This window comes from Neofelis nebulosa, chromosome 6 (genome assembly GCF_028018385.1).
Source record: "Neofelis nebulosa isolate mNeoNeb1 chromosome 6, mNeoNeb1.pri, whole genome shotgun sequence".
Classification (NCBI taxonomy): Eukaryota; Metazoa; Chordata; class Mammalia; order Carnivora; family Felidae; genus Neofelis; species Neofelis nebulosa.
Window position 1 is genome coordinate 26,302,175 of NC_080787.1, and position 26,713 is coordinate 26,328,887.

Here is a 26,713-nt window from a genome sequence, read left to right on the forward strand (position 1 = left end):
TACTCCTTGGCCTCTTGTCTTTTGCAAATGCCCATCCTTCTGCCTGAAGTGCCCTTTGGCCTGCCCACTACTCCACCTAGCCTATGTATACATATATATAAAATATCTCTCTATTGTATCTCTCTCTCTCTCTCTCTCTCTCTCTCTCTCTCTCTCTGTGTGTGTGTGTGTATAGGGAGGGGAGGGAGAGAGAGAGAGGGATTATAATGAGTTGGCTTACACAATAATTGCCGTGGAGAAGTCCCAAGATCTGTAGCTGGCAGGGTGCAGACAGGAGAGAGCCAGTGGTAGGATTTTTGCTTGGAGGACAGGAGAAGACTGATGCTCCAGCTCAGTCAGTCAGGCAGGAGCTTGACCTCTTATTCAGCCTTTTTGCTCTATTCAGTTCTTCAGTGGATTGGATGAAGCCCACCCACGTTAAGAAGAGTAATCTAGGGGCGCCTGGGTGGCTCAGTCAGTTAAGCGTCTGACTTCAGCTCAGGTCACGATGTCACGGTCCGTGAGTTCGAGCCCCACGGGGCTCTGGGCTGATGGCCCAGAGCCTGGAGCCTGCTTCCGATTCTGTGTCTCCCACTCTCTCTGCTCCTCCCCTGTTCATGCTCTGTCTCTCTCTGTCTCAAAAATAAATAGACGTTTAAAAAAAAAATTAAAAAAAAAAAGAAGAGTAATCTATTTACTCGGTCTACTATATCATTCATAGGTTAATCCTATCCAGAAACACCCTCAGACACACCCAGAATGATGTTAGACCCAAGATCTGGATATCCCATGGCCCAGTCAAGCAGACCCGCCACACAAAATTAACTACACTCTGTTAATGTCCTACAGACCCATAGAGCTTAAAATGTCCAGAACTGACCTCGATACCGCCCCCGACCCAGCACGCTGCCCAAACCAGCGCCTAAAATGTCCAGAACTGACCTCGATACCGCCCCCCGACCCCCACCCCAGCACACTGCCCAAACCAGCGCCTAAAATGTCCAGAACTGACCTCGATACCGCCCCCCCGACCCCCACCCCGGCACGCTGCCCAAACCAGAGCCTAAAATGTCCAGAACTGACCTCAATACCGCCCCCCAACCCCCATCCCGGCAGGCTGCCCAAACCAGCGCCTAAAATGTCCAGAACTGACCTTGATACCACCCCCCCGACCCAGCACGCTGCCCAAACCAGCGCCTAAAATGTCCAGAACTGACCTCGAATCCGCCCCCCACCCCAGCACGCTGCCCAAACCAGCGCCTAAAATGTCCAGAACTGACCTCGATACCGCCCCCCGACCCCCACCCCGGCACGCTGCCCAAACCAGCGCCATGTCCCACCTGTCACTCTGACTCCACGTCGCTCAGCACCACACCCCACAGCCCTGCCCCTAAAGCACATCTCGAGTGCATCCCCACCTCTCATGTTCACGGTGCTAGCCTTCTTTGGCAAGCCCATCACTTGCCTGAGTTTTGGCCACTGCCTGTGTGGCCTCAGGTCTTCAGTGTTTCCTCCAATCTTGTCCCCACACTGCCACCTTTGCTGTCTTTCTGAAGTGGTATGCATTTGGCTGAGATCTGTTTGTGGCGTCCTCTTGGGATGAAATTGCACTCCTGGGCCATGTACTCTGATGGCTTGGGAGGCCTTCTTCCACTGGATCTGACCTACAATGTGGCTTGCACTCCTTGGTGGAGAACACTTAATATAAGTCACAGCCTCCAGCTCCCCACACCCAGGCACCTCCACAGGGCTCAGAACACAAAGGAAGGCTGGTCTCAGTCCTGATCATGCGGTTCATCATGATGAACCTCAGGGAGCATGGGCAGCATTTTCCCCTGAAGAATTGTTTATTCATTCATTTATTCGTTCATTCATTTAACAAGTATTCTGAAACAGTATTTCATGACTAGTACTATTCTAGACACTGGGATATGAGGAGAAGTAACACCTGATCTGCAGTGAGGGAGTCAAGATGTGTTGTATGGAATCCAACTAACAATGCAAGGCAATGAGAGGAAAGCACAGAGGGGCACAGTCAGTCCCCATGGTTTTCTAGATCCAGGAAGCACTAATAAAAGGGGGGGAGGGGAGGAAGGAGGGAAAAGAGAGCACAGGAATCCTTAATATACCCAGGAGAGTGTAAAACTGATGTCCATACCAAAATCTGCACATAGATGTTTATAGCAGCTTTATTTGTAAGTGACAAAACTTGGAAGCAGTCAAGATGTCCTTCAGTAACTGAATGGATAAATGAATTCTGGTATATGCAGACAATGGGATATTATTCAGTGCTAAAAAGAAATGAGCTATCAAGCCACAAAAAGACACAAAGGAAAACAAATGCATATCACTAAGTGAAAGAAGCCAATCTGGAAAGACTACACACTGGATGATTCCAACTCTGTGAGATCCTGGAAGAGGCAAAACAATGGAGAGAGTAAAAAGGTGGGTGGTTGCCATGGGTTTCGAGGAGAGGAGGATGAACAGGTGGAACACAAGGGAGTTTTAGGGCAGTGGAAATACTCTGTAGGACACTGCAATGATGGCAATTTGTGGAAACCCACAGAAGGTACAATTCCAAGAATAAACCTTTATCTAAGGGAAACTATGGACTTCGGGTGTTTTTCACGTGTCAGTGTAGATTCATCGATTGTAACAAATGTCCCACTCTGGTCGGGGTGTTGATGGTAGGGAAGGCTGCATGTATGTGGGGGGAGGGGGTATACAGGAAATCTCTGTACTTTCCTTTCGACTTTGCTGTGAACCTAAAACTGTTCTTAAAAAATAAACCCTATTTTTAAAAAAGAAGAAGAAAAAGAAAAGGTAGGAGGGAGGATAGGTTCTGCAGGAAATTGCTCTAAGGTTCTGAAATCCTTTTCCCTCCCTTTTCTGAAATGCAATGACACTTACCAGCCACCAGCTTGCCTGCCTCTTGGTCCCCAGTTATGAAGATGACAGTGGTCTGTGATATGTTCCTCTGACTCAGTCACCTGGCCTGATGTCTGAATCCCCTGAAAGCTGCTCCCTGGTCCTATATTCTCTCTGGCAGGCGCCCAAAAGTCTCTGCTCCCTGTCCTACTAGAGTTTCTCCCCAGGCCCCACCAGAAGTAAGCAGACCCCTCAGCATCTGTAAGCAGGCATCTGGGGCTTCACTGTGTCTCTCTACTCTGCAGGGACTTCTGGGGCTCCAGCTTTTCCCAATTGTCAGCTTCCTCTGGGCTTCTTTCCCTATATCCCTATAGGTTCTGCTTTTTTTTTTTTTTTCCAACCTCTTTTGACAATGACCCTTCCTCCATCTTCTGGAAAGAGACTTGTAAAATCTGAGCTCAGCCCAGATCCCCTTAGGGTCAACAGGGATGTCTTCTGTGGCCTTGGGAGGGACTGTGTGTGGGCTGGCTGGATGGGTTTTACTCCCCTTGGATTTGACTATTCAGAGTTTAAATTTGATCTTTTCAATGTAATTCTTCATGTATTCCTTCTTTTTAACATATTTTTATATATCCTTATATATAATTCTTACATATTTTTATATGCTTTTCTTTCCCCCTGAAGTCTAATGTATATGTTCAGCCCTATGAATTCTCTGATGGCATTCTCTTTTCTACCAAGACTCCTACTGATTCTTCTAAGATCAAAAGTTAATTCAGATAGTAGCTCCCCTTAATGCTTCCTTTTTGCTTTTCATTGCATGGTTAATTCAAAATTTATGTGAAAATATTGTGAAATTTTTTAATGTTTATTTATTTATTTTGAGAGAGAGAGAGAGGGAAAGAACTCAAGCAGGGGAGGGGCAGAGAGAAAGGGAGAGAGTGAGAATCTCAAGCAGGCTCTGCACTGCCAGCACAGAGCCCAGTGCAGAGCTCCATCCCATGAACCATGAGATCAAGCCCTCGGCCGAAATCTATTCAGCCATCAAGGCACTCTGAAAATATTGTGAAATATTTAACAGGAAAATACTACCATGAAGTCAGACCTTATAATCACCACACTTTTCTTTTTTTTTTCATTTTTTTTAATCTTTATTTTTGAGAGAGAGAGACAGCATGTGAGCAGGGGAGGAGCAGAGAGAGAGGGAAACACAGAATCTGAAGCAGGTTCCAGGCTCTGAGCTGTCAGCACAGAGCCTGATGCAGGGCTTGAACTCACAAACCGTGAGATCGTGACCTGAGCCGAAGTCAGACACTCAACCAACTGAGCCACCCAGACGCCCCATCACCACACTTTTCTTTACACTGTTACTACATATGCATGCATCTCTACATGCCACATGGTATTGTTTTTTTCATGTCATCTTTATTGTAAATGAATCTCCATACCTGTATTCTTATGCACTTGCTTTTCTGAACTCATTACATTTTTTTATATTCAGGCATGTTAATATATAGAACACCAGCTCATGCATTTTCACTACTGCCTAGTACTTCCTTATATAATTATATCACAACTGATATATCCATTGTTCTGCTGATGAGCATTGTAAATGACTCGTTTTGGGTTTTGTTTTTTGTTTTTTGTTTTTGTTTTTTTGGTTTGGTTTGGTTGTTTTGGAATTCAAAGAATGCTGCTATGAACATTCTAGAATAAGCCTTCTCTTCTATTTCAGTGTGGTGCATTATCCAAGAAAATTTTTTAATGTGAAACCATCTTTGGATTCTTAGGTGAAATGCAACTTGGTTACAATGTATTTTTATTTTTATAGATCACTGGATTTGGTTTGAAACTTTAACACAGATGCCTGCGGTTGCAGGTGCCAGGTGGCCGTTCCCAGGGTCAGGATAATCCTCCAAGAGCCTTGTATAATTTGGGGAGGGGGGCGCAGTATAACCAACTCCTTCGGGACTGTTCTAACCACACCTCCCACGGTGCACGCCTCCTCCTCAGAGACATGCTCCACCCCGCTCCAGGCCCCTGGCTGATGTTCATTCTCTAGTTTGGGAACAGAGTAAAATGACAGCTGCCACATCGAGGTCCCTCTCCTCCCAGCTGGGTCCATTGCCAGGGTACCTGCCTCTCCTCCTGTCCCTTCACTGAGTCTCTAGGCCATCTGCTGCAAGAGTCAAAATCCCACCTGGTGTCTACTATGCTCACCTTGCTACCTCCAGGGCAGCTGGAGAAAGTGTCACCTACATGGCCAGGTGCTGCTTGGCAGGTAGAGGTTGTTAATGCTGGGGGACTCAACCTGTAAAAGAGACACATCCCATCTCACTGAGAGATGACAGAACACTTCAATAAGTACGTCTTCTTTCTGAGGACATAGGGACTTGCAAGGGAGCTAATGTAGGTGGAGTCTATTTTGAGAAACTGGGGGAGGGGGAGGGGAGTGGGCTTCCAGAGTCTGCCTCTTTTACTCTCCCCCCTTTAAACAAATTGGCAACGATTGTGCTTCATGCTGTAGGGGGAACGTGCAGTAGTGTCCACCACCAGAGGAACTCCCTTCTGATTTTTATTATTTTGTAGGAAACCCTAATTACTTGGGTAAAGGGAATTCAGAGCACCCTGAAGAAATGCAAAGGAAGAAAGAACCACGCAGGATTAAAAGAAATGCCCTTGGCACATCTGCCATTGACAAAGCCAGGCGTGCATCTCAGAGAGGAGAATAAACCCCAGAAAGGGAAGAGCCACAGTGGGTGTCCAGCCCGAAAGGCCCATAGGGAGACGCACGGGGTTTCCTTGCCCCTGGCATGGCACAGGACCAGCAGCAGCCAGATGCTGTCCATGGTCCTGTCCACAGCAGCCTGGGCGTGCAGGCCCCCGGGTGCCAGACAGACACCCCTGGGCCAGTCAGCATTTTGCTCAACCCTGAAGCCGGGGAGGGGAGAGGCCCTGGGAACAAGCCCAGTTACACTTTTCAGCTGCCTGAGTGGAGATTCAGAATTAGGAATGCATCATAGAAAATGTGACGTGATATATATTTTTGCACACTCAGGCTGTGGGCCACGAGTCACACTTGCTACACCTTGTTAAGTGGTGAATCCTGTCATTCTGTGTGTCATTAGTCCAGAGCCATAACTAAGGCTGTAGCTGGTTTGTGGCTGCAAGATGCAGACAAGTCACCTGGGGGAAAGCAGCAGAGCCCCGAATTCCCATCCTGCAAACTCACACCCAAGGACTAGTAGTGGCCCACCTAGAGATCCAGCTCTCAGGCTCTGTGAAGTTTTCCAGGCTGTGAAAAGTCAGTGGGGACGTGGAAAATCCAGTGAGGAGCAGGGTGGTAGAGGCTCTAGAGCTTTCCGTGAACAGCCGGGAGCAACATATTCTCAGGCCCTGAGAATCCCCACAAGTAATGAGTCGGGAAGCAGTGGGGTCTTGCGGGGGATCGGGCATGTGTGTTTGAGACCCTTCAGTTTCTCCATGACCATGATAATCATACTATTATGCCTCCAGGGTGTTTCCTGTTGGGACCCCTGTGAGTTCGTGTGGCAGGGACATTTGAAACTCCACAGGCTGAATGTAATTAGATGCAATGGAACACGCTGGTGGTTCTATTTTATTAAAGAAAAATGGAAATAAATTCACCTCAGAGGAAAGATCAAACCATAAAGTCATACAGAAAAAGGAACGGACCAGAAGGTTCTCTGTGTTGTGCTTGGCGCTGGTTCTTCGGGTTAACAGACTGTCTTTTAAAGCCACTTTCTTTTTTCTCTCTTTTTTTGAACTAATTCTATCCAACCATCCAGCACAGATTCAGAACTGTTAACCTGGAAAAGAGGGGACATGTGGAGGTCGCCTTGGTAACTAGCGCCTGTGCAGTCTGTAGCTCCTGCCCCTGGCAGATCGGAACAGAGCACGTCTGAATTGATCTTGCTGCTCAGCTCTTGCCCTCTTTGCCTGGAGGCATCAAGCAAGGTTTAGAAAGATGAGCACCAAACACCCCCATGTTCAGAGGACCATCTCTGCCTGGCGACACAGCCCCTGCTTCTCCCTCAGGATTTCAACTTCGCTCATTAGTGTCGGTGGCAAATCTGCCTTTTTTTTCCCTATGTTATTCTCAAGTCTCTGTTTAGATCATCAGAAATATTTTTTTGATGTAAAATAGTACCCTTTGACCCAGAATCTAGTGAAATGAACTAATCCACAAGATGGAAAAGGCTGTATGCCTGAAGATGTTCACTGCAGCATTTTTTTATAAGAGTGACAGATAGCAACTTACATATACAGAATAGGAGGGGGATTATATGCCTTGTAGTATATATATGAGAAATATGCAATTATGCAGTCAACAAATTATAACTATGTGGCAACAGAATAAAATACATCTCACAATCCTAAACTTGAAAAGACTACAACATTATACATTAGTTGGTTATATATATATATATATATATGCACAGGACAAAGGACTAGAAAAGAATGTACAAAAGTATTTGTTGTTTTAGATGGGTGACTTCAGGCATGATTTCCCCTCGCTTTTGTAATTAATAAAATGAATAGCATTCTTAACTTCTCCAAATATAGACCAATATCATAGTTATTTTAAAAGGCCTGTCACCAGTTGTTTTTTTTTTTTAAACTAAACCTGTTAGGTATGGGGCCAAGTAAGTTAAGAAAGATTAAAAGCTGAACTTTTTCAAATTTGCAAGAAGATCTCTTTTCACCTGAGCAATAAATCTGTTATTCTCCTTATTCCTGTTTTGTTTTTGTTTTTTTTTTTAGGCAAAATGCTTATTTTTCTTATCTATTCATTTTATTTAACGCTGTCTCTCATGCTACCTTTGGACCTCTATTGTCACATCAGTGATGGCCCCTGTTTCCTCAACTGCAGGCTCCAAAAACCATTGCATGTTAAGACAGAAGGGATGTTAGAATTCATTTCCCTAGTGTTCCTCAAACTGGGGTCAATTGTAGGTGGAGAGAGAGAAGACCCTGTTTTCACTTCTTCAGTTTACTCTGCTTTGATCACTATATAATATGCTATAAGCATATTTATGCTATAAGCATAAAGCATTTCTATTTAGTTTTATGTTATACATATTTAAGTGTTATTACAATAGAAATATTTTCAGTCAACACTAGGGAGCATGAATATTTTCTTTCTTTTTTTCTTTATGAGGGGCAAGTCCTCATTAAGCCTTCCCCTGTCTTCAAGTGATAAGGACCCTGAGTGCAAGGGAGGAGAATAACTGGGTCCTGTTCCCTCTGGAGTGGGGACCATTAAGACCTGTTCAGTGCTTAACTATCCCATGCAGGGTTTAGAAGTGCCAGCTGGGATTGGCCTATCAGACTCTACATCACAGATCTGAGAGCTCAGTGAGGGTTGTGGCTTTATAGTGATGGAATTTCCATAACCAGCCTAGACCTCTGCTCTGACCTCTAGATTTACCTACTGGGCTACACACCTGGCATCTCTTCTTGGACATCTTAAACTTGACACAGGTCAAACAGAAAACTTAGTCCTTCCCACTGACAAGGATCCCCTCCTTTACCAAATTGTAGTTAGGCTCCTCTGAACTTTCTTCTCAACTTCCTTGGCCTTGGCTGGTTGCCCTTGGTTTGTGAGCCCAGAATGGCAAGAAGTTTTCCAACTCATTCAGCAAGAATCCTCCTACCCTTGACACCTAATCAAGTTCCTCTTAATAATTTTCCACAAACTGACCCCCTTGCCCTGCTTATCAGATGTAAATCACCAGTTACCCTATTGTATTGGAGTTGAATTTAACCCCTCTCCACCATTGCAATAGTCTTGAATAAAGTTCCCCTGCTTGTTTAAGTCTGTCCGGTACAGTTTCTCTTGGACACCTCCAATACTCCCCAAACATGTATACTTCTGGTTTTCTCTACCAGCCACCCAGCTGCTTGAGCCATGAAACCCAGGGGCCATCCCTGATGCCACCCCTCCCCCTGTTCTTTGCATCTAAGCAATCCATCTTGAATCCCTTCTCTCTCCCTCTCTCTCTCCCTCTCTCCCTACCCTAGTCCCAGGTACTATGATCTCCAGCCTATACACCTGAAACCTCTAGCTGGTCTCCCAATTCTAGTTTGGCACCCTGAAATCCATTCTATACAAGGCAGCAAAAGCAAACTTCTTATAGGATAAATGAGATCATGGCTCTCTCCTGCTCAGACCTTCGAAGAGCTTTTCATTTCTCTGAGATTTTAAACCAGGCTCCTCACCTGACTGCAAAGCCTTATGAGATTAGCCCAAGCCCCCCTTCTTGGCCTCATCTGATTGTTATATATTTATGTGTCTGCTTATCTGTCTTTGTGTTTCCTTCCCACTAGAATGTAAGTGCCGTGAGGGTAGAGCCATGTCATTCTTGTTTGCTGTCATCTTTACATACCTATGACCATGCCTGGCTTGTGTTCACTCTCAACCACAATTTGTTAAATGACCTAATTTAACCTTGGGTTGAAATTGACTTTCAGAGAACCCCTTTAGTCACCTATTCCACATGACACTCATGTACAAACCAAAAGCCTAGTCTTCCTGATGGGTCCCAGGGTCTCGTCTGCTCCAAAGAGCTCCTGTGTGTCCACCTTGCCACAGCCAAATGCAGGCTGGTTTGTAGCAGAGAAACACATATCTTTTATGTTAGCCTGAAAGTAGGACTGAATGTCCTTATATTCTGTGTCACAAAATGGGAAGGGGGGGTCACATGACATTGACATTGTGTGGGCTGTGGGCAGGTGATCTTGTTCCATAGTCCACTGTAAACCATGAGTTTTGAGAACTTGAAATGCATCCAAAGTGGAGCACCTGGATGGATCAGTCAGTTGAGCATCTGACTCTTGGTTTCAGCTCAGATCAGGACCTCATAGTTCGTGAGTTTGAGGCCTACATCGGGCTCGGTGCTGACAGTGTGGATCCTGCTTAGGATTCTCTCCTCCCTCTCTCTCTGCCCCTATCCCTACTTCTCTCTCTTAAATAAATAAACTTAAAAAATGATTCTTAAAAAAAAGAAATGCATCCAAAGTGATATTTGAGGAATTTTATATATCTTCAGTCCAACTGCAAAGAATTTCTATATTTTGTTTCCATTGAGAAAGGTCAGTAGGAATAAAATTAAGCATAAAAAATTATCTTTTTTCCAGCTTGTAACTAAAAGGCTTTGCAGGTAGGCAATAGATTTCGCTGAAAGTGGTTGTTTTATGGATGTCTGGTCTCTGGGATCCCCTGCTCATCTCTGGGATTCCCTAGCATACCCCACCAGAAGTGGGGAGAGATATCCTCAAGAAATTCTCATGGATTCAAAGCATGGCCTTGCTCTTTTCAGGTTAAACAGTTTCAAATGTGCTTACATCAGGCTTATTCAACAGATAACAGGACAGAGGGGACAAGGGCTGGGTGAGGTCTTTGAATAGGCGAAGTCCTTGGGTAGTCGTGTGCACAACTGGTCTACACAACTAGCAGGGGTATGGGTGCTGACATGCATGGGGGGCAGACAAGGCACTGGGAGCTTGAAGATACTCTCTTCTTGTTGTTTCCATGTTCCAAGTTAATTGGGAATTGAGGTTAGGTCCTGAGTGCAGGTAGGGGAAAGGGGGTGTTGGAGGCTTCAGGAGAGACAAGGTGTGAAATGACTATGTAGGATAGGGAAGAATGCTGACTGACAATGTGTAGTAGAATCTGGCAGTGCTGAGGGGTGCATGAGGTCTATGGTCATGAATTTCGAGTGATGCTTGTCTGTACTGGTTGGCCTTTTCTTCCAGGAACAGAAAGTTGTTTGGGCGTGTGTACAGAGTAGGTGGAGAGATGCCGACTAGCAGGCGAGGGGTTTTGCCAGGCAAGTGTGATGAAGACAGGGAGGGCAACCAAGTTATAAATATTTGTCAGTGAGTGATTAAAATAATGGAATATGGGGTGTTTCCACTGTAAGGTTTTTTTGTGCCATTCGATTAGTTACCAAGTCCATAATTGCTAATATTTTTTAATTAGAAAAGAAAAGAGTAAAGTAGATGTCAGTCAGATTAAGAACGAGTCAGTCCAGGGAGGTACGTACTGAGGCGATCTCCAGTCCAACCTCCACTTCTGTCAAGTGCTGGTCCCATCTCTCTCCTCCTTGGGGCACAAGTATCACCGACACAAGGATTGAGGGGCCCACTCTAGGGTCTCCTGGGCCTCTGAATGGGTTTATTGCCAGAGTGTATCTGGCTCTCTAGGGCCTGGATCCCACTCTTCTTAAGATCAAGTCCACTCCTCACTCTTTCTGAAGTAAAATATGAGTCAATACACCAAAGGTAGGAGGCTCAGGAGACTTTCTATCTGTCAGGGACTGAATTGTATCCCCCCCAAAATTAATATGAATCCTAACCTTTAGTACCTCAGCTGACCGTATGTGGAGATAGGGTCTCTAAAGAGGTAATGAAGGTAAAATGAGGTCATTGGGATGGGCCCTAATCCAATCTGACTGGTGTCTTCATAAGAAGAGGGGATCAGAATGCTGACACATACCCACACTGAGGGAAGATTGTGTGAAGACACAGGGAGAAGACGACCATGTACAAGCCAGGGAGAGAGGCCTCAGAAGGAACCAACCAGCCTCCAGAACTCTTATTTTAGCCACCCAGTCTATGGTACTCTGTCTTAGCCACCTGTGAAAACTAATATACCATCCAAACTAGGTGGACTGTCTTCTAGAAGATTACCTAACTATGTCAAATATTTCAAAACTGTTTTTATGAAATACAAGCTGAAATGTTTCAGCAGTGTCTCCTCCTTTGCACACTTAGATGTAAGTGAATTACTGGCCCATGTCTTTGTAGGTTTAAGCATACGGCATCCAGTTTATTTCATATGTGTTTACTTTTGCCTCACTGAATTCTTTCGTTATTTACATTAAGTCCCAAAATGAGCTCTTCATCTAATGTTAAGGAAAGATTAAAATCTTTTCATCAGGTAAGTAAATAAGTAAATCAGATGAAACCCCACTGACATTGGAAGTCATCATGTTGGGGTCAAGTTTGTCCCATTCAGAGTGATAGTATACATATGGAATGGCATAAACAAGATGTATTACTAACAGTGCGTGTGTGTGTGTGTGTGTACTTATGTATAAACTCTGGAAAGATTTAAAAAAAACCCAACTATGTGAACATGCTGGAGAGTGGATAGAAACAGGCAGAAACTGGAAGGGCACTGCCTCTGGGTAGAATGGGCATTTGTCTGGCTCTCAGCAGGACACTCCCTGGTTGGCAGGCAGAATAGCTGGAGCTGAGGCAGAAAACCCAGTCTTATTGCCTACTCCCTCAGAGCAGGGAGAAGGGCTGCCTGAGCTGCTAAAAAACAAAGAGAGAAATGCCAGATAGGAGGAAGCCAGTGAGGAGAACCTTGACATCTGCATATAAACTGCCCCCAGGTCCATGGCTGTCCCCTGAACTGAGCTTGCATGGAAAAGAATCCAGAGAACCTGGGAGGAGGAGGCGTGGAGTATAGGGCGGGGGTGGGGAAGGGCGGGCATAAAGGAGAAGACAGGATGGTGCAGCCAATGTGGAAAACAGTATGGAGGTTCCTCAAAAAATTAAAAATAGAACTACTGTATCATCCGGTAATTCCACTACTGGGTACCTCCCCAAAAACTGTGAAAATACTAATCTGAAAATTATATGCACCCCCATGTTTATTGCAGCATTATTTTTACCACAGCCAAATTATGGAAACAGCCCAAGTGTCTATCAATAGATGAATGGATGAAGAAGTGTGGTATATGATACACACACACACACAGAAATATATACACAATGGAATATTACTCAGCCATAAAAAGAATGAAATCTTGCCATTTGCAATGACATGGATAGAGGGTATAATGCTGTCAATTAGAGAAAGACAAATACTGTATGATTTCACATAAAGGTGGAATTTAAGAAATAAAACAAACTAACAAAGAAAAAAAGAGACAAACCAAAAAAATAGACTCTTAACTGTAGAAAACAAACTGGATGAAATAGGTTAAGGGATTAAGAGTACATTTCCCGGGGTGGGGGAGAAGGAAAAAAAAAAAAAAAAGAATACATTTCCCATGATGAGCACTGAGTGATGTACAGAATTGTTGAATCAATATATTATACACCTAAACTCAGTATACATTGTATGTTAACTATACTGTAATTAAAGTTTTTAGGGGGCGCCTGGGTGGCGCAGTCGGTTAAGCGTCCGACTTCAGCCAGGTCACAATCTCGCGGTCCGTGGGTTCGAGCCCCGCGTCGGGCTCTGGGCTGATGGCTCGGAGCCTGGGGCTTGTTTCCGATTCTGTGTCTCCCTCTCTCTCTGCCCCTCCCCCATTCATGCTCTGTCTCTCTCTGTCCCAAAAATAAATTAAAAAACGTTGAAAAAAAAATTTTAAGTTTTTAAAAAAGAAGACTTAGGAGATGTCAAAAGTTGAGCTCTTGGGGAGCATGTTCTTCCAACTACAGTGGAATTAATCTAGAAACCAACATTTTGAAAATCCCCAAATAGCTTCAATGGACCTTATTGGCACAATTGATGAATTTTGAATATGGACAGATTAGGCAATAATATTTATCCATGTGGAATTTCCAGATTTGTACAATTAGGCTGTGGTTATACAAAAGATGGTCCCTGTTCTTGAGAAATATCTGCTGGATATTTATAGCAAGACGGAACCGTATGGGGGAGAGAGGAGGATAAAGCCAATGGGATCCATGGGAACAAGTAGTATTTCTGAGGAAAGGTATACAGGAGTTCCTTGTACTATTTTTGCAACTTTTATGGAAGTTTAAAATTATATCAATAGAAAAACATTTAAAAACCTAATTCTGATCCTATCCATCTCTTTTGCTTCCATTTCCCTCTTGAAAAGTCTGTATTAGACATCTGAGGCAAGACTTTCCATCACATGTGTTGTTTCTTCCCTACTTGAGCGGGGAATCGGCAAGGTTGGGACTGTGCCCAAACAGTAGGCAAGGGTTTTGTCTCCCAGCATCTGGTTGCCCTCAGCCGGCCCCACTTCCAGGCACCAGCTCACTGTTGTTTGGCTTTTAAGTAGCCAGGCCCCTGTGTTCAACTGCAAAGCTAATCACAGAAAGCCAGCAGCAGGGATTAGTGTCCACTAGATAAATGACCAGCAGCTATTGTCATATTGTTCAAAGGGTAGAAACCTCTAGATAGGAAAGGTGAAGAACAATTGTGTCTGAATAATGAATTTGTGGGTGGTGGGGTGTGAGAGAGTATTCAGAGAAGGATGAAGAGGGAAGGGAAAGGTTGCTTTAGCCCGTATCTCACAGAGGGGAAGAAAGGAGGGCCAGCATTTCTGGCGCATTCCCCACACGCCAGGCTCTATAAGCTCTGTTGCCTCTGAAGTAGACAAGAGCTCTGTGCACTTGTCCTTCTGAACCACCTTTCACTGCTTTCCCATGTCCGGGAGAAGTTCCCCCTGTTGTGTCTATGTGGGCTGACTCGTCCCACAAGAGAATGTGAGGATGCCAGAACCTGTCTACCTCAGTCTTCCTTGCAGTGTCATGGGGCCTGTGACCCAGTCCCCCAGTCAGATGCACCAGCCTGGAGTCTCAGGGACCCGAGGCCAGAGTGGCTGCAGGAGACAGAGACCCTGGGCAAAAGGGCAATGTCTGTGTGGTGGTGGCGTCCTCACAGTGAGGTTAGAGGTGTGGCTCCCACACTCTTTGCCTTTCACCCAGCACCTCCCCCCACCCCTGCCACACCTCTGTATGTACTCTTTTTTTATTGTGGTAAAATACACACAATATAAAGTTTAGTATCAAAACCATTTTTTTTTTGAGAAAAAGAAAGAGAGTTCATAAGCAGAGTAAGAGCAGAGGGAGAGAGAATCTTAAGCAGACCCCATGCCCAGCGAGGATCTCACAAACGTGAGGTCATTACCTGAACCAAAATCAAGAGTCAGACGCTTAACCAGCTGAGCCACCCAATCACCCAAAACCATTTTCTTTTTTTTTTTTTTTTAGTTTTTTTTTTTTTTAACGTTTATTTATTTTTGGGACAGAGAGAGACAGAGCATGAACGGGGGAGGGGCAGAGAGAGAGGGAGACACAGAATCGGAAGCAGGCTCCAGGCTCTGAGCCATCAGCCCAGAGCCCGACGAGGGGCTCAAACTCACGAACCGTGAGATCGTGACCTGAGCCGAAGTCGGATGCTCAACCGACTAAGCCACCCAGGCGCCCCAAAACCATTTTCAATTGTAGTGGCATCAAGCTCTTTCTCGGTGTTATACAACCATCACCACCATCTAGTTCTAGAATTTCTTTATCGCCTCTGATGGAAACCCTATACCCATTAAGCAATTTCTTTCCACTCCTCACCTGTCCACACCCCAGCCCCTGGCAACCGCTAATCTGAATTCTGTCCCTATGGATCTGCCCATTGGATACTTCACATGAATGGAATTGTTATGTGATCTTTCATGTCTGGCTTCTGTCAATAAACACAATGCTTTCAGGGTTCACCCATGTTGTAGCATGTTATCAGAACTTCATTCCTTTTTATGGCTGAATAATATTCTGTTGTATGTTTGTTTATTCATTCATCCACGGATAGACATTTAGATTGTTTCTAATTTTTGGCTGTTGTGAGTAGAGCTGTTGTGAATAGTCATGTAGAAGTGTTTGAACACCTGTGTTCAGTTCTTTGGGGTTTATACCTGGGAATGGAATTGCTGGGTCATATGTTTTTAACTTACAGGGGAGCAGTCCCACTTTTTCCCTCAGCATCTTTTTATTTTTATTTTTTTTTCTTTCTTTCTTTCTTTCTTTCTTTCTTTCTTTCTTTCTTTATTTATTTTTTAATATATGAAATTTACTGTCAAATTGGTTTCCATACAACACCCAGTGCTCATCCCAAAAGGTGCCCTCCTCAATACCCATCACCCACCCTGCCCTCCCTCCCACCCCCCATCAACCCTCAGTTTGTTCTCAGTTTTTAACAGTCTCTTATGCTTTGGCTCTCTCCCACTCTAACCTCTTTTTTTTTTTTTTCCCTTCCCCTCCCCCATGGGTTTCTGTTACGTTTCTCAGGATCCACATAAGAGTGAAACCATATGGTATCTGTCTTTCTCTGTATGGCTTATTTCACTTAGCATCACACTCTCCAGTTCCATCCACGTTGCTACAAAAGGCCATATTTCATTTTTTCTCATTGCCATGTAGTATTCCATTGTGTATATAAACCACAATTTCTTTATCCATTCATCAGTTGATGGACATTTAGGCTCTTTCCATAATTTGGCTATTGTTGAGAGTGCTGCTATAAACATTGGGGTACAAGTGCCCCTATGCATCAGTACTCCTGTATCCCTTGGATAAATTCCTAGCAGTGCTATTGCTGGGTCATAGGGTAGGTCTATTTTTAATTTTCTGAGGAACCTCCACACTGCTTTCCAGAGCGGCTGCACCAATTTGCATTCCCACCAACAGTGCAAGAGGGCTCCCGTCTCTCCACATCCTCTCCAGCATCTATAGTCTCCTGATTTCTTCATTTTGGCCACTCTGACTGGCGTGAGGTGGTATCTGAGTGTGGTTTTGATTTGTATTTCCCTGATGAGGAGCGACGTTGAACATCTTTTCATGTGCCTGTTGGCCATCCGGATGTCTTCTTTAGAGAAGTGTCTATTCATGTTTTCTGCCCATTTCTTCACTGGGTTATTTGTTTTTCGGGTGTGGAGTTTGATGAGCTCTTTATAGATTTTGGATACTAGCCCTTTGTCCGATGTGACATTTGCAAATATCTTTTCCCATTCCGTTGGTTGCCTTTTAGTTTTGTTGGTTGTTTCCTTTGCTGTGCAGAAGCTTTTTATCTTCATAAGGTCCCAGTAATTCACTTTTGCTTTTAATTCCCTTGCCTTTGGGGATGTGCCGAGTAAGAGATTGCTACGGCTGAGGTCAGAGAGGTCTTTTCCTGCTTTCTCCTCTAAGGTTTTGATGGTTTCCTGTCTCACATTCAGGTCCTTTATCCATTTTGAGTTTATTTTTGTGAATGGTGTGAGAAAGTGGTCTAGTTTCAACCTTCTGCATGTTGCTGTCCAGTTCTCCCAGCACCATTTGTTAAAGAGACTGTCTTTTTTCCATTGGATGTTCTTTCCTGCTTTGTCAAAAATGAGTTGGCCATACGTTTGTGGGTCTAGTTCTGGGGTTTCTATTCGATTCCATTGGTCTATGTGTCTGTTTTTATGCCAATACCATGCTGTCTTGATGATGACAGCTTTGTAGTAGAGGCTAAAGTCTGGGATTGTGATGCCTCCTGCTTTGGTCTTCTTCTTCAAAATTACTTTGGCTATTCGGGGCCTTTTGTGGTTCCATATGAATTTTAGGATTGCTTGTTCTAGTTTCAAGAAGAATGCTGGTGCAATTTTGATTGGGATTGCATTGAATGTGTAGATAGCTTTGGGTAGTATTGACATTTTGACAATATTTATTCTTCCAATCCATGAGCAGGGAATGTCTTTCCATTTCTTTATATCTTCTTCAATTACCTGCATAAGCTTTCTATAGTTTTCAGCATACAGATCTTTTACATCTTTGGTTAGATTTATTCCTAGGTATTTTATGCTTCTTGGTGCTATTGTGAATGGGATCAGTTTCTTTATTTGTCTTTCTGTTGCTTCATTGTTAGTGTATAAGAATGCAACTGATTTCTGTACATTGATTTTGTATCCTGCAACTTTGCTGAATTCATGTATCAGTTCTAGCAGACTTTTGGTGGAGTCTATCGGATTTTCCATGTATAATATCATGTCATCTGCAAAAAGCGAAAGCTTGACTTCATCTTTGCCAATTTTGATGCCTTTGATTTCCTTTCGTTGTCTGATTGCTGATGCTAGAACTTCCAGCACTATATTAAACAGCAGCGGTGAGAGTGGGCATCCCTGTCGTGTTCCTGATCTCAGGGAAAAAGCTCTCAGTTTTTCCCCATTGAGGATGATGTTAGCTGTGGGCTTTTCATAAATGGCTTTTATGATCTTTAAGTATGTTCCTTCTATCCCGACTTTCTCAAGGGTTTTTATTAAGAAAGGGTGCTGGATTTTGTCAAAGGCCTTTTCTGCATCGATTGACAGGATCATATGGTTCTTCTCTTTTTTTTTGTTAATGTGATGTATCACGTTGATCGATTTGCGAATGTTGAACCAGCCCTGCATCCCAGGAATGAATCCCACTTGATCATGGTGAATAATTCTTTTTATATGCTGTTGAATTCGATTTGCTCGTATCTTATTGAGAATTTTTGCATCCATATTCATCAGGGATATTGGCCTGTAGTTCTCTTTTTTTACTGGGTCTCTGTCTGGTTTAGGAATCAAAGTAATACTGGCTTCATAGAATGAGTCTGGAAGTTTTCCTTCCCTTTCTATTTCTTGGAATAGCTTGAGAAGGATAGGTATTATCTCTGCTTTAAACGTCTGGTAGAACTCCCCTGGGAAGCCATCTGGTCCTGGACTCTTATTTGTTGGGAGATTTTTGATAACCGATTCAATTTCTTCACTGGTTATGGGTCTGTTCAAGCTTTCTATTTCCTTCTGATTGAGTTTTGGAAGAGTGTGGGTGTTTAGGAATTTGTCCATTTCTTCAAGGTTGTCCAATTTGTTGGCATATAATTTTTCATAGTATTCCCTGATAATTGTTTGTATCTCTGAGGGATTGGTTGTAATAATTCCATTTTCATTCATGATTTTATCTATTTGGGTCATCTCCCTTTTCTTTTTGAGAAGCCTGGCTAGAGGTTTGTCAATTTTGTTTATTTTTTCAAAAAACCAACTCTTGGTTTCGTTGATCTGCTCTACCGTTTTTTTAGATTCTATATTGTTTATTTCTGCTCTGATCTTTATGATTTCTCTTCTTCTGCTGGGTTTAGGCTGCCTTTGCTGTTCTGCTTCTATTTCCTTTAGGTGTGCTGTTAGATTTTGTATTTGGGATTTTTCTTGTTTCTTGAGATAGGCCTGGATTGCAATGTATTTTCCTCTCAGGACTGCCTTCGCTGCGTCCCAAAGCGTTTGGATTGTTGTATTTTCATTTTCGTTTGTTTCCATATATTTTTTAATTTCTTCTCTAATTGCCTGGTTGACCCACTCATTCGTTAGTAGGGTGTTCTTTAACCTCCATGCTTTTGGAGGTTTTCCAGACTTTTTCCTGTGGTTGATTTCAAGCTTCATAGCATTGTGGTCTGAGAGTATGCATGGTATAATTTCAATTCTTGTAAACTTATGAAGGGCTGTTTTGTGACCCAGTATATGATCTATCTTGGAGAATGTTCCATGTGCACTCGAGAAGAAAGTATATTCTGTTGCTTTGGGATGCAGAGTTCTAAATATATCTGTCAAGTCCATCTGATCCAATGTATCATTCAGGGCCCTTGTTTCTTTATTGACCGTGTGTCTAGATGATCTATCCATTTCTGTAAGTGGGGTGTTAAAGTCCCCTGCAATGACCACATTCTTATCAATAAGGTTGCTTATGTTTATGAGTAACTGTTTTATATATCTGGGGGCTCCGGTATTTGGCGCATAGACATTTATAATTGTTAGCTCTTCCTGATGGATAGACCCTGTAATTATTATATAATGCCCTTCTTCATCTCTTGTTACAGCCTTTAATTTAAAGTCTAGTTTGTCTGATATAAGTATGGCTACTCCAGCTTTCTTTTGGCTTCCAGTAGCATGATAAATAGTTCTCCATCCCCTCACTCTCAATCTAAAGGTGTCCTCAGATCTAAAATGAGTCTCTTGTAGACAGCAAATAGATGGGTCTTGGTTTTTTATCCATTCTGATACCCTATGTCTTTTGGTTGGCGCATTTAGTCCATTTACATTCAGTGTTATTATAGAAAGATACAGGTTTAGAGTCATTGTGATGTCTGTATGTTTTATGCTTGTAGTGATGTCTCTGGTACTTTGTCTCACAGGATCCCCCTTAGGATCTCTTGTAGGGCTGGTTTCGTGGTGACAAATTCCTTCAGTTTTTGTTTGTTTGGGAAGACCTTTATCTCTCCTTCTATTCTAAATGACAGACTTGCTGGATAAAGGATTCTCGGCTGCATATTTTTTCTGTTTAGCACACTGAAGATATCGTGCCAAGCCTTTCTGGCCTGCCAAGTTTCAAAGGAGAGATCAGTCACGAGTCTTATAGGTCTCCCTTTATATGTGAGGGCACGTTTATCCCTTGCTGCTTTCAGAATTTTCTCTTTATCCTTGTATTTTGCCAGTTTCACTATGATATGTCGTGCAGAAGATCGATTCAAGTTACGTCTGAAGGGAGTTCTCTGTGCCTCTTGGATTTCAATGCCTTTTTCCTTCCCCAGTTCAGGGAAGTTCTCAGCTATAATTTCTTCAAGTACCCCTTCAGCACCTTTCCCTCTCTCTTCCTCCTCTGGGATACCAATTATGCGTATATTATTTCTTTTTAGTGTATCACTTAGTTCTCTAATTTTCCCCTCATACTCCTGGATTTTTTTATCTCTCTTTCTTTCAGCTTCCTCTTTCTCCATAACTTTATCTTCTAGTTCACCTATTCTCTCCTCTGCCTCTTCAATCCGAGCCGTGGTGGTTTCCATTTTGTTTTGCATTTCGTTTAAAGCGTTTTTCAGCTCCTCGTGACTGTTCCTTAGTCCCTTGATCTCTGTAGCAAGAGATTCTCTGCTGTCCTGTATACTGTTTTCAAGCCCAGCGATTAATTTTATGACTATTATTCTAAATTCACTTTCTGTTATATTATTTAAATCCTTTTTGATCAGTTCATTAGCTGTTGTTATTTCCTGGAGATTCTTCTGAGGGGAATTCTTCCGTTTGGTCATTTTGGATAGTCCCTGGAGCGGTGAGGACCTGCAGGGCACTTCCCCCGTGCTGTGGTGTATAACTGGAGTTGGTGGGCGGGGCCGCAGTCCGACCTGATGTCTGCCCCCAGCCCACCGCTGGGGCCACAGTCAGACTGGTGAGTGCCTTCTCTTCCCCTCTCCTAGGGGCGGGATTCACTGTGGGGTGGCGTGGCCCGTCTGGGCTACTTGCACACTGCCAGGCTTGTGGTGCTGGGGAGCTGGCGTATTAGCTGGGGTGGGTAGGCAAGGTGCACGGGGGCAGGAGGGGCAGGCTTAGCTCGCTTCTCCTTAGGTGATCCACTTCAGGAGGGGCCCTGTGGCAGCGGGGGGGAGTCAGATCCGCTGCCGGAGGTTTGGCTCCGCAGAAGCACAGAGTTGGGTGTTTGCGCGGAGCGAGCAAGTTCCCTGGCAGGAACTGGTTCTCTTTGGGATTTTGGCTGGGGGATGGGCGGGGGAGATGGCGCTGGCGAGCGCCTTTGTTCCCCGCCAAGCTGAGCTCTGCCGTCCGTCCGGGGGCTCAGCAGCTCTCTCTCCCTTTGTCCTCCAGCCTTCCCGCTTTCTGAGCAGAGCTGTTAACTTATGACCTCCCAGACGCTAAGTCGCGCTTGCTGTCAGAACACAGTCCGTCCGGCCCCTCCGCTTTTGCCAGCCCGACTCGGGGGCTCTGCTTGGCCGGCGAGCCGCCCCTCCGCCCCGGCTCCCTCCCGCCAGTCCGTGGAGCGCGCACCGCCTCGCCGCCCTTCCTACCCTCTTCCGTGGGCCTCTCGTCTGCGCTTGGCTCCGGAGACTCTGTTCTGCTAATCCTCTGGCGGTTTTCTGGGTTCTTTAGGCAGGTGTAGGTGGAATCTAAGTGATTAGCAGGACGCGCGGTGAGCCCAGCGTCCTCCTACGCCGCCATCTTCCCCCTCAGCATCTTTTTAATACCCTTTTTTTTCCCCTCCTTGATATGAACATGGGTTTTTTTTCTGCTGCTTGTGACTAAGAACTCTGACTAATGCCTCATTCCCATCTCACTGATGGGAAAACTGAGGCTCAGGGAGATTGAGTCATCTGTCCAGGCTCCTGGCTGGTAGGTGCTTGATCCAGGCCACAAACCCTGTAACAGTGTAGTGGCAAGACTCTGGGACAATGAGATTCCCTTTGTGTCTTACTTCCTGCATGATATGGTGCAGTGGTTCCCACTAGGGGGGGTCCCTGGAGGTCAGGGTCTCCATGATTTAGTGGCAGAAGTCTAGGAGCTGTTCTGAATATTTCACAAAGCTTAATGGAAAACTCCACATTCCCACAATGAGGCTATTCAGGCTATCTAAAATGTCAAGTTTCTTTGCTTTTGGAAGGAATTAAATCAACGTAGGGTGGTAATAAGGGTTATCTCCTGCTGATCAGCAGACTCTGGCTGGCAGTTATGCATATTTTTGATTAATTTAAAAATGGGAAAATGAATAAATTATTACTTGATAAATGCAGTTGTTTGGTAGATAAAAATTTCTTAAAACATGGGGTCCCGGGGGGAAAAAAGTCACAAATGAGTTTCTTGGTAGTAAAAAAAAAAAAAAAATGGTGAAAGCATTGGCCTGGTAGGAAGACATCTGAGGCTAGGCCTGTAGCTCTGGGTTTGGCCTCCGTTGTACCACCAATAGTCAGGCCTCATGGAAGTGACGGAATCTATGAAGACTTCAGTTTCCAACTCTCTACCGTAAGGAGAGGCTTGCTGTGCTACCGTGGTTCTGACCTTGACAAGGAATGAGGCAATGAAGAGTGAGAGAGTTCATTTCTTCTAGGTGCCACGGCATGGTCTGGCCTCCCAAAGAAGCCAGACATGGAGCTTAGCTTCCCCCAGGATCTCAGTGTGGTCATAGACAATAGATCCAGCAGAGAAAACCTGCAGGCAAAGGACACCACCGTCTCTCTCCAGACCCCTCTCCTGTAATATCCTCCCCACTGTTCTCAGCCCAGGGACTTTATCTCTCTTTCCCATCTCCCTTCTATGTCAACCCTCTCCACCCCTCTGCTGTGTCCCACAGGAATCACTGCCTGGCTCCTTGTGGCCATGCCCCACCTGCTTCCCTGGCCATCTTCCCAGGTCATGGATGTGTTCTCTTGCTCTTAGCCTGCAGTCATGTCACCAGAGCTCTCCAGTGCATCTCTCACCATCCTTCTTAAAACCGCGGCCCTCCAAAGACAAGGAAATTAAAACCAGAAATAAACTATTGGGACCTCATCAAGATAAAAAGCTTCTGCACTGCAAAGGAAACAATCAACAAAACTAAAAGGCAACCTATGGAATGGGAGAAGATATTTGCAAATGACATAACAAAGGGCTAGTACCCAAAAGCTATAAAAAACTCATCAAACTCCACACCTGAAAAGCAAATAATCCAGTGATGAAATGGGCAGAAAACATGAATAGACACTTCTCTAAAGATGACATCCGGATGGTCAGCAGACACATGAGAAGATGCTCAACATCACTCCTCATCAGGGAAATACAAATCAAAACCACACTCAGATACCACCTCATGCCAGTCAGAGTGGCTAAAATGAACAAATCAGGAGACTATAGATGCTGGCAAGGATGTGGAGAAACGGGAACCCTCTTGCACTTTTGGTCGGAATGCAAACTGGTGCAGCCACTCTGGAAAACAGTGTGGAGGTTCCTCAAAAAATTAAAAATATATCTACCCTATGACCCAGCAATTGCACTGCTAGGAATCTACCCAAGGGATACAGGAGTGCTGATGCATAGGGGCACATGTACCCCAATGTTTATAGCAGCACTTTCAATAATAGCCAAATTATGGAGAGAGTCTAAATGTCCATCAACAGATTAATGGATAAAGAAGATGTGGTTTATATATACAATGAAATACTACTTGGCAATGAGAAAGAATGAACTCTGGCCATTTGCAGCAACGTGGATGGAACTGGAGGGTATTATGCTAAGTGAAATAAGTCGGTCAGAGAAAGATACCATATGTTTTCACTCATATGTGGATCTTGAGAAACTTAACAGAAGTCCATGGGGGCAGGGAAGGGGGAAAAAAGTTACAAACAGAAAGGGAGGGAAGCAAACCATAAGAGACTCTTAAAAACTGAGAACTGAGGGTTGATTGGGGGTGGGGAAGAGGGGAAAGTGGGTGATGGGCATTGAGGAGGGCACTTGTTGGGATGAGAATTGGGTGTTTATGGAAGCCAATTTGACAATAAAATATATTTTTAAAAAAACCCGGGGCCCTGCCACCAAAAGCCACATGAAGCCCCCCACCTGGGCCCAGCTGCTTCCCACCTCCAAGCCTTTGGATCAACCACAATTGCAATCTGGACATTAAACCTCAGAAAGTGACCAAGGGTTTAGCATTTTGATTTCTGGTGATATGCAGTCCCTGACAACAAATACGGTAAGCCCCTGTGAATCAGAACACTGGTTCTCTGTGGTTTTGAACAAGTTCTTCCACTTTGTCTCCATACTGAATGCTCTCATCACTGGAAAGAATATTTGCCATCTACCTCACCATGAGTTATGGACATAAATAAATGAACATTTGTAAAGAGCTTAAAAGCGCTAGAAGAAAAGGCATGGGCTGTGAGTAAACACACTTCATAAAGCGTCAGCTCTGGAGGGCCATCTTTCATGTCATGAATATTGACGTCCTTGACTGATTAATCCACAAAGGGATGTTGGCCACCCTCATTGACAAACACCCCGGCAGAGGGGCGCCTGGGTGGCTCAGTTGGTTAAGCGTCTGACTGCATCTCAGGTCGAAGTCTCGCGACCTGCGAGTTCGAGCCCCACGTCAGGCTCCGTGCCCATTGATCGGAGCCTGTTTCGGACTCTGTGCCTGCCGCTCTGTCTGACTCTCTCCCATCCGTTGTCTGTGCCAAGAAAGTAAATAAAGGTTAAAAAAAAAATTAAAAAAAAAAAAACAAAACCAAACACACCGGCAGAAAGGTCATGAGGGGTGAGCCCTGTGGGAAGTGGAGTTGTCGAGTGGCTTCAGTGTCTAGCACACCCAGGCTGCTCTCCACAGCCTCATCCTGCCTGGACTAGCCTCTACACACTCTGTTCAGTTTGGACTCCAAGTTTCAGCTTAACTAGTCCCTGTAGTTTCTGACTGCCAAGTAGCTGCATGACATTGGGCCAGTCTGTGAGACACTGTTGGCTTCCTATAAAATAACATTCCCCACTCCACTTATTTTTTCTGGCAGAGCCTTTTTCCTACAACAGAGGCTGGAAATGCTAGATACTTCCTTTCCACTTGCCTTGAGATGCTGGAGTGTGGGCATGTGAACTAATCCTGGCTGATGAGGTTTGAAGGAAGGCTAAGAAATACTTTATGATAAAAATAAATTTGTGAAGAGAAACTAAGATGCTTTGCCATCTTCATTCTTGCTTTTGGAGGTTGTATGGAGACATGTTTGTTGATGCGCTTGCAGCCATATTGCAACCATGAGGGGAAGACATGGTCCACATGCTGCAGTTGGTAGAGCACAAAGATGAGAAGAGCTTGAGGTCTCAGTGACAGCATCAGAGCACTGAATCAGCTGCCTCCTGCAGGCTTCTTGTTCTCTGAGATAATTGTGTAAGCCAGTCTAGATTGGGTATTCTGATATCTGATAGTTGAGATCATCCATATAATACAGCAAGTCATTTTACTTCTCTGGGTCTCAGCAATTCATCTCTAAAATGGGGCTACTGGACAAATGATCACTAAGGGTTCTTTGGATCTAGATTTTCCTGGATACCTCCAAGTGCCATATTTTTTCCCCCAGAAACTTCCCAGACCTCACAATCCCTTCAGTTGGGATTGTGGTCCTCTCTGAAACTACACCCAGATTTCCTTTCTTTTTCTTTCTTTCTTTCTTCTTTCTTTCTTCTTTCTTTCTTTCTTTCTTTTTTCTTTCTTTTTCTCTTTCTTTCTTTCTTTCTTCTTTCTTTCTTTTTTCTTTCTTTTTCTCTTTCTTTCTTTCTTTCTTTCTTCTTTCTTTCTTCTTTCCTCTTTCTTTCTTCTTTCTTTCTTTCTTTCTTTCTTTCTTTCTTTCTTTCTTTCTTTTCTTCTTTTTCTTTCTGTGCCCGCTTACCAGCTCCAATGCTAGCTGCTTTTCCATGCAATGTGTCACTTAATCCTTATGACAATTTCACATCTCATCCTACAGCTGTGGGTCTGTGAGGCTAAGAGGCATTGTGCTCAAGGATCCCACATTTCAACTTGCATCTGCCTGATTCCAAAGCCCAAGCTCCTAACCACCTTGGTGAACTGTCTGTGTTATCTTCATTATCTTGAGAATGAGCTTTAAGTGACCCTATTAAACAGTATTTTTCAAGCCCTGAGGCCCCCCCACAGCATTAAACTCCAGGAATTAGACTAGCCCGTTCCAAGTGGAGTCACTGGCAAACACCATTCAGAGCCTTCTGGGGGTGGGGGGGGGGCTGGCCCAGCAAACACAGGTAACCTGGGGCCTGGGCCCTGACTGGAATAGCACAGCGTAACTGCATCTGAGCCAGCCAGCCCCGAGGCGTGATGCAGGGAGGCCAACACTGCTTAGCTTCCCCTCCTCTGGGTTCTGGGGGGTGGCTCATCCAGACAGGGATGGAGAAGCTCAATGAGCTGTTTCTCCCCGTGCTATTAAGAGGCTTTGCTGCCTGTGCCCAGCCTGGACATGAGGTGATTAATGGGCAGTGACAGGGGAATTAGTGGCTGCCCTCACCAGGGAGTGGCAATTTGCCAGGTGCTGTTTCCCTCATCAAAGGGGGTGAGCAGGTGAGCAGGCCAGTGTCCTTCCATCTGGCCAGGGCTGCGGCTGCATTCCCATCATCTAGAGCTGAGTTAATCCAGGCCAGAGCTGCGTTCTCTAGGAGGGCTGAGCTGGGGGGGGCGGGGAGGCAAGGGGATTGGGGGGGAAGGAAGAGGAGAGGAGGGAGGGAGGAGACAAAGAAAAAGAAGGAAGAGAAGCAGGTGTGGAGGAAAGTGGGGACGGAGTTCTGTCCAGCTGCCTGAAGGGAATGGT

General features: G+C 44.6%; 1 protein-coding gene across 3 annotated transcripts in view; it reads right to left on the reverse strand.

Moving 5' to 3' along the window:
* The window catches only part of FARS2 (phenylalanyl-tRNA synthetase 2, mitochondrial), a 632,301-nt gene that overhangs the window by 52,030 nt on the left and 553,558 nt on the right, over positions 1-26,713 (reverse strand). Inside the window, exon 9 of one of the 3 annotated variants that reach the window (XM_058733128.1) lies at positions 6,429-6,677. The exons of the other annotated variants lie outside the window; for them this stretch is intronic. Within the exon in view, the coding sequence (XP_058589111.1) occupies positions 6,641-6,677 (37 nt within the window). The 3' untranslated portion in view covers positions 6,429-6,640. Of the gene's footprint in view, positions 1-6,428; positions 6,678-26,713 lie in introns of those variants that run through there. 3 annotated transcript variants of the gene reach the window in all.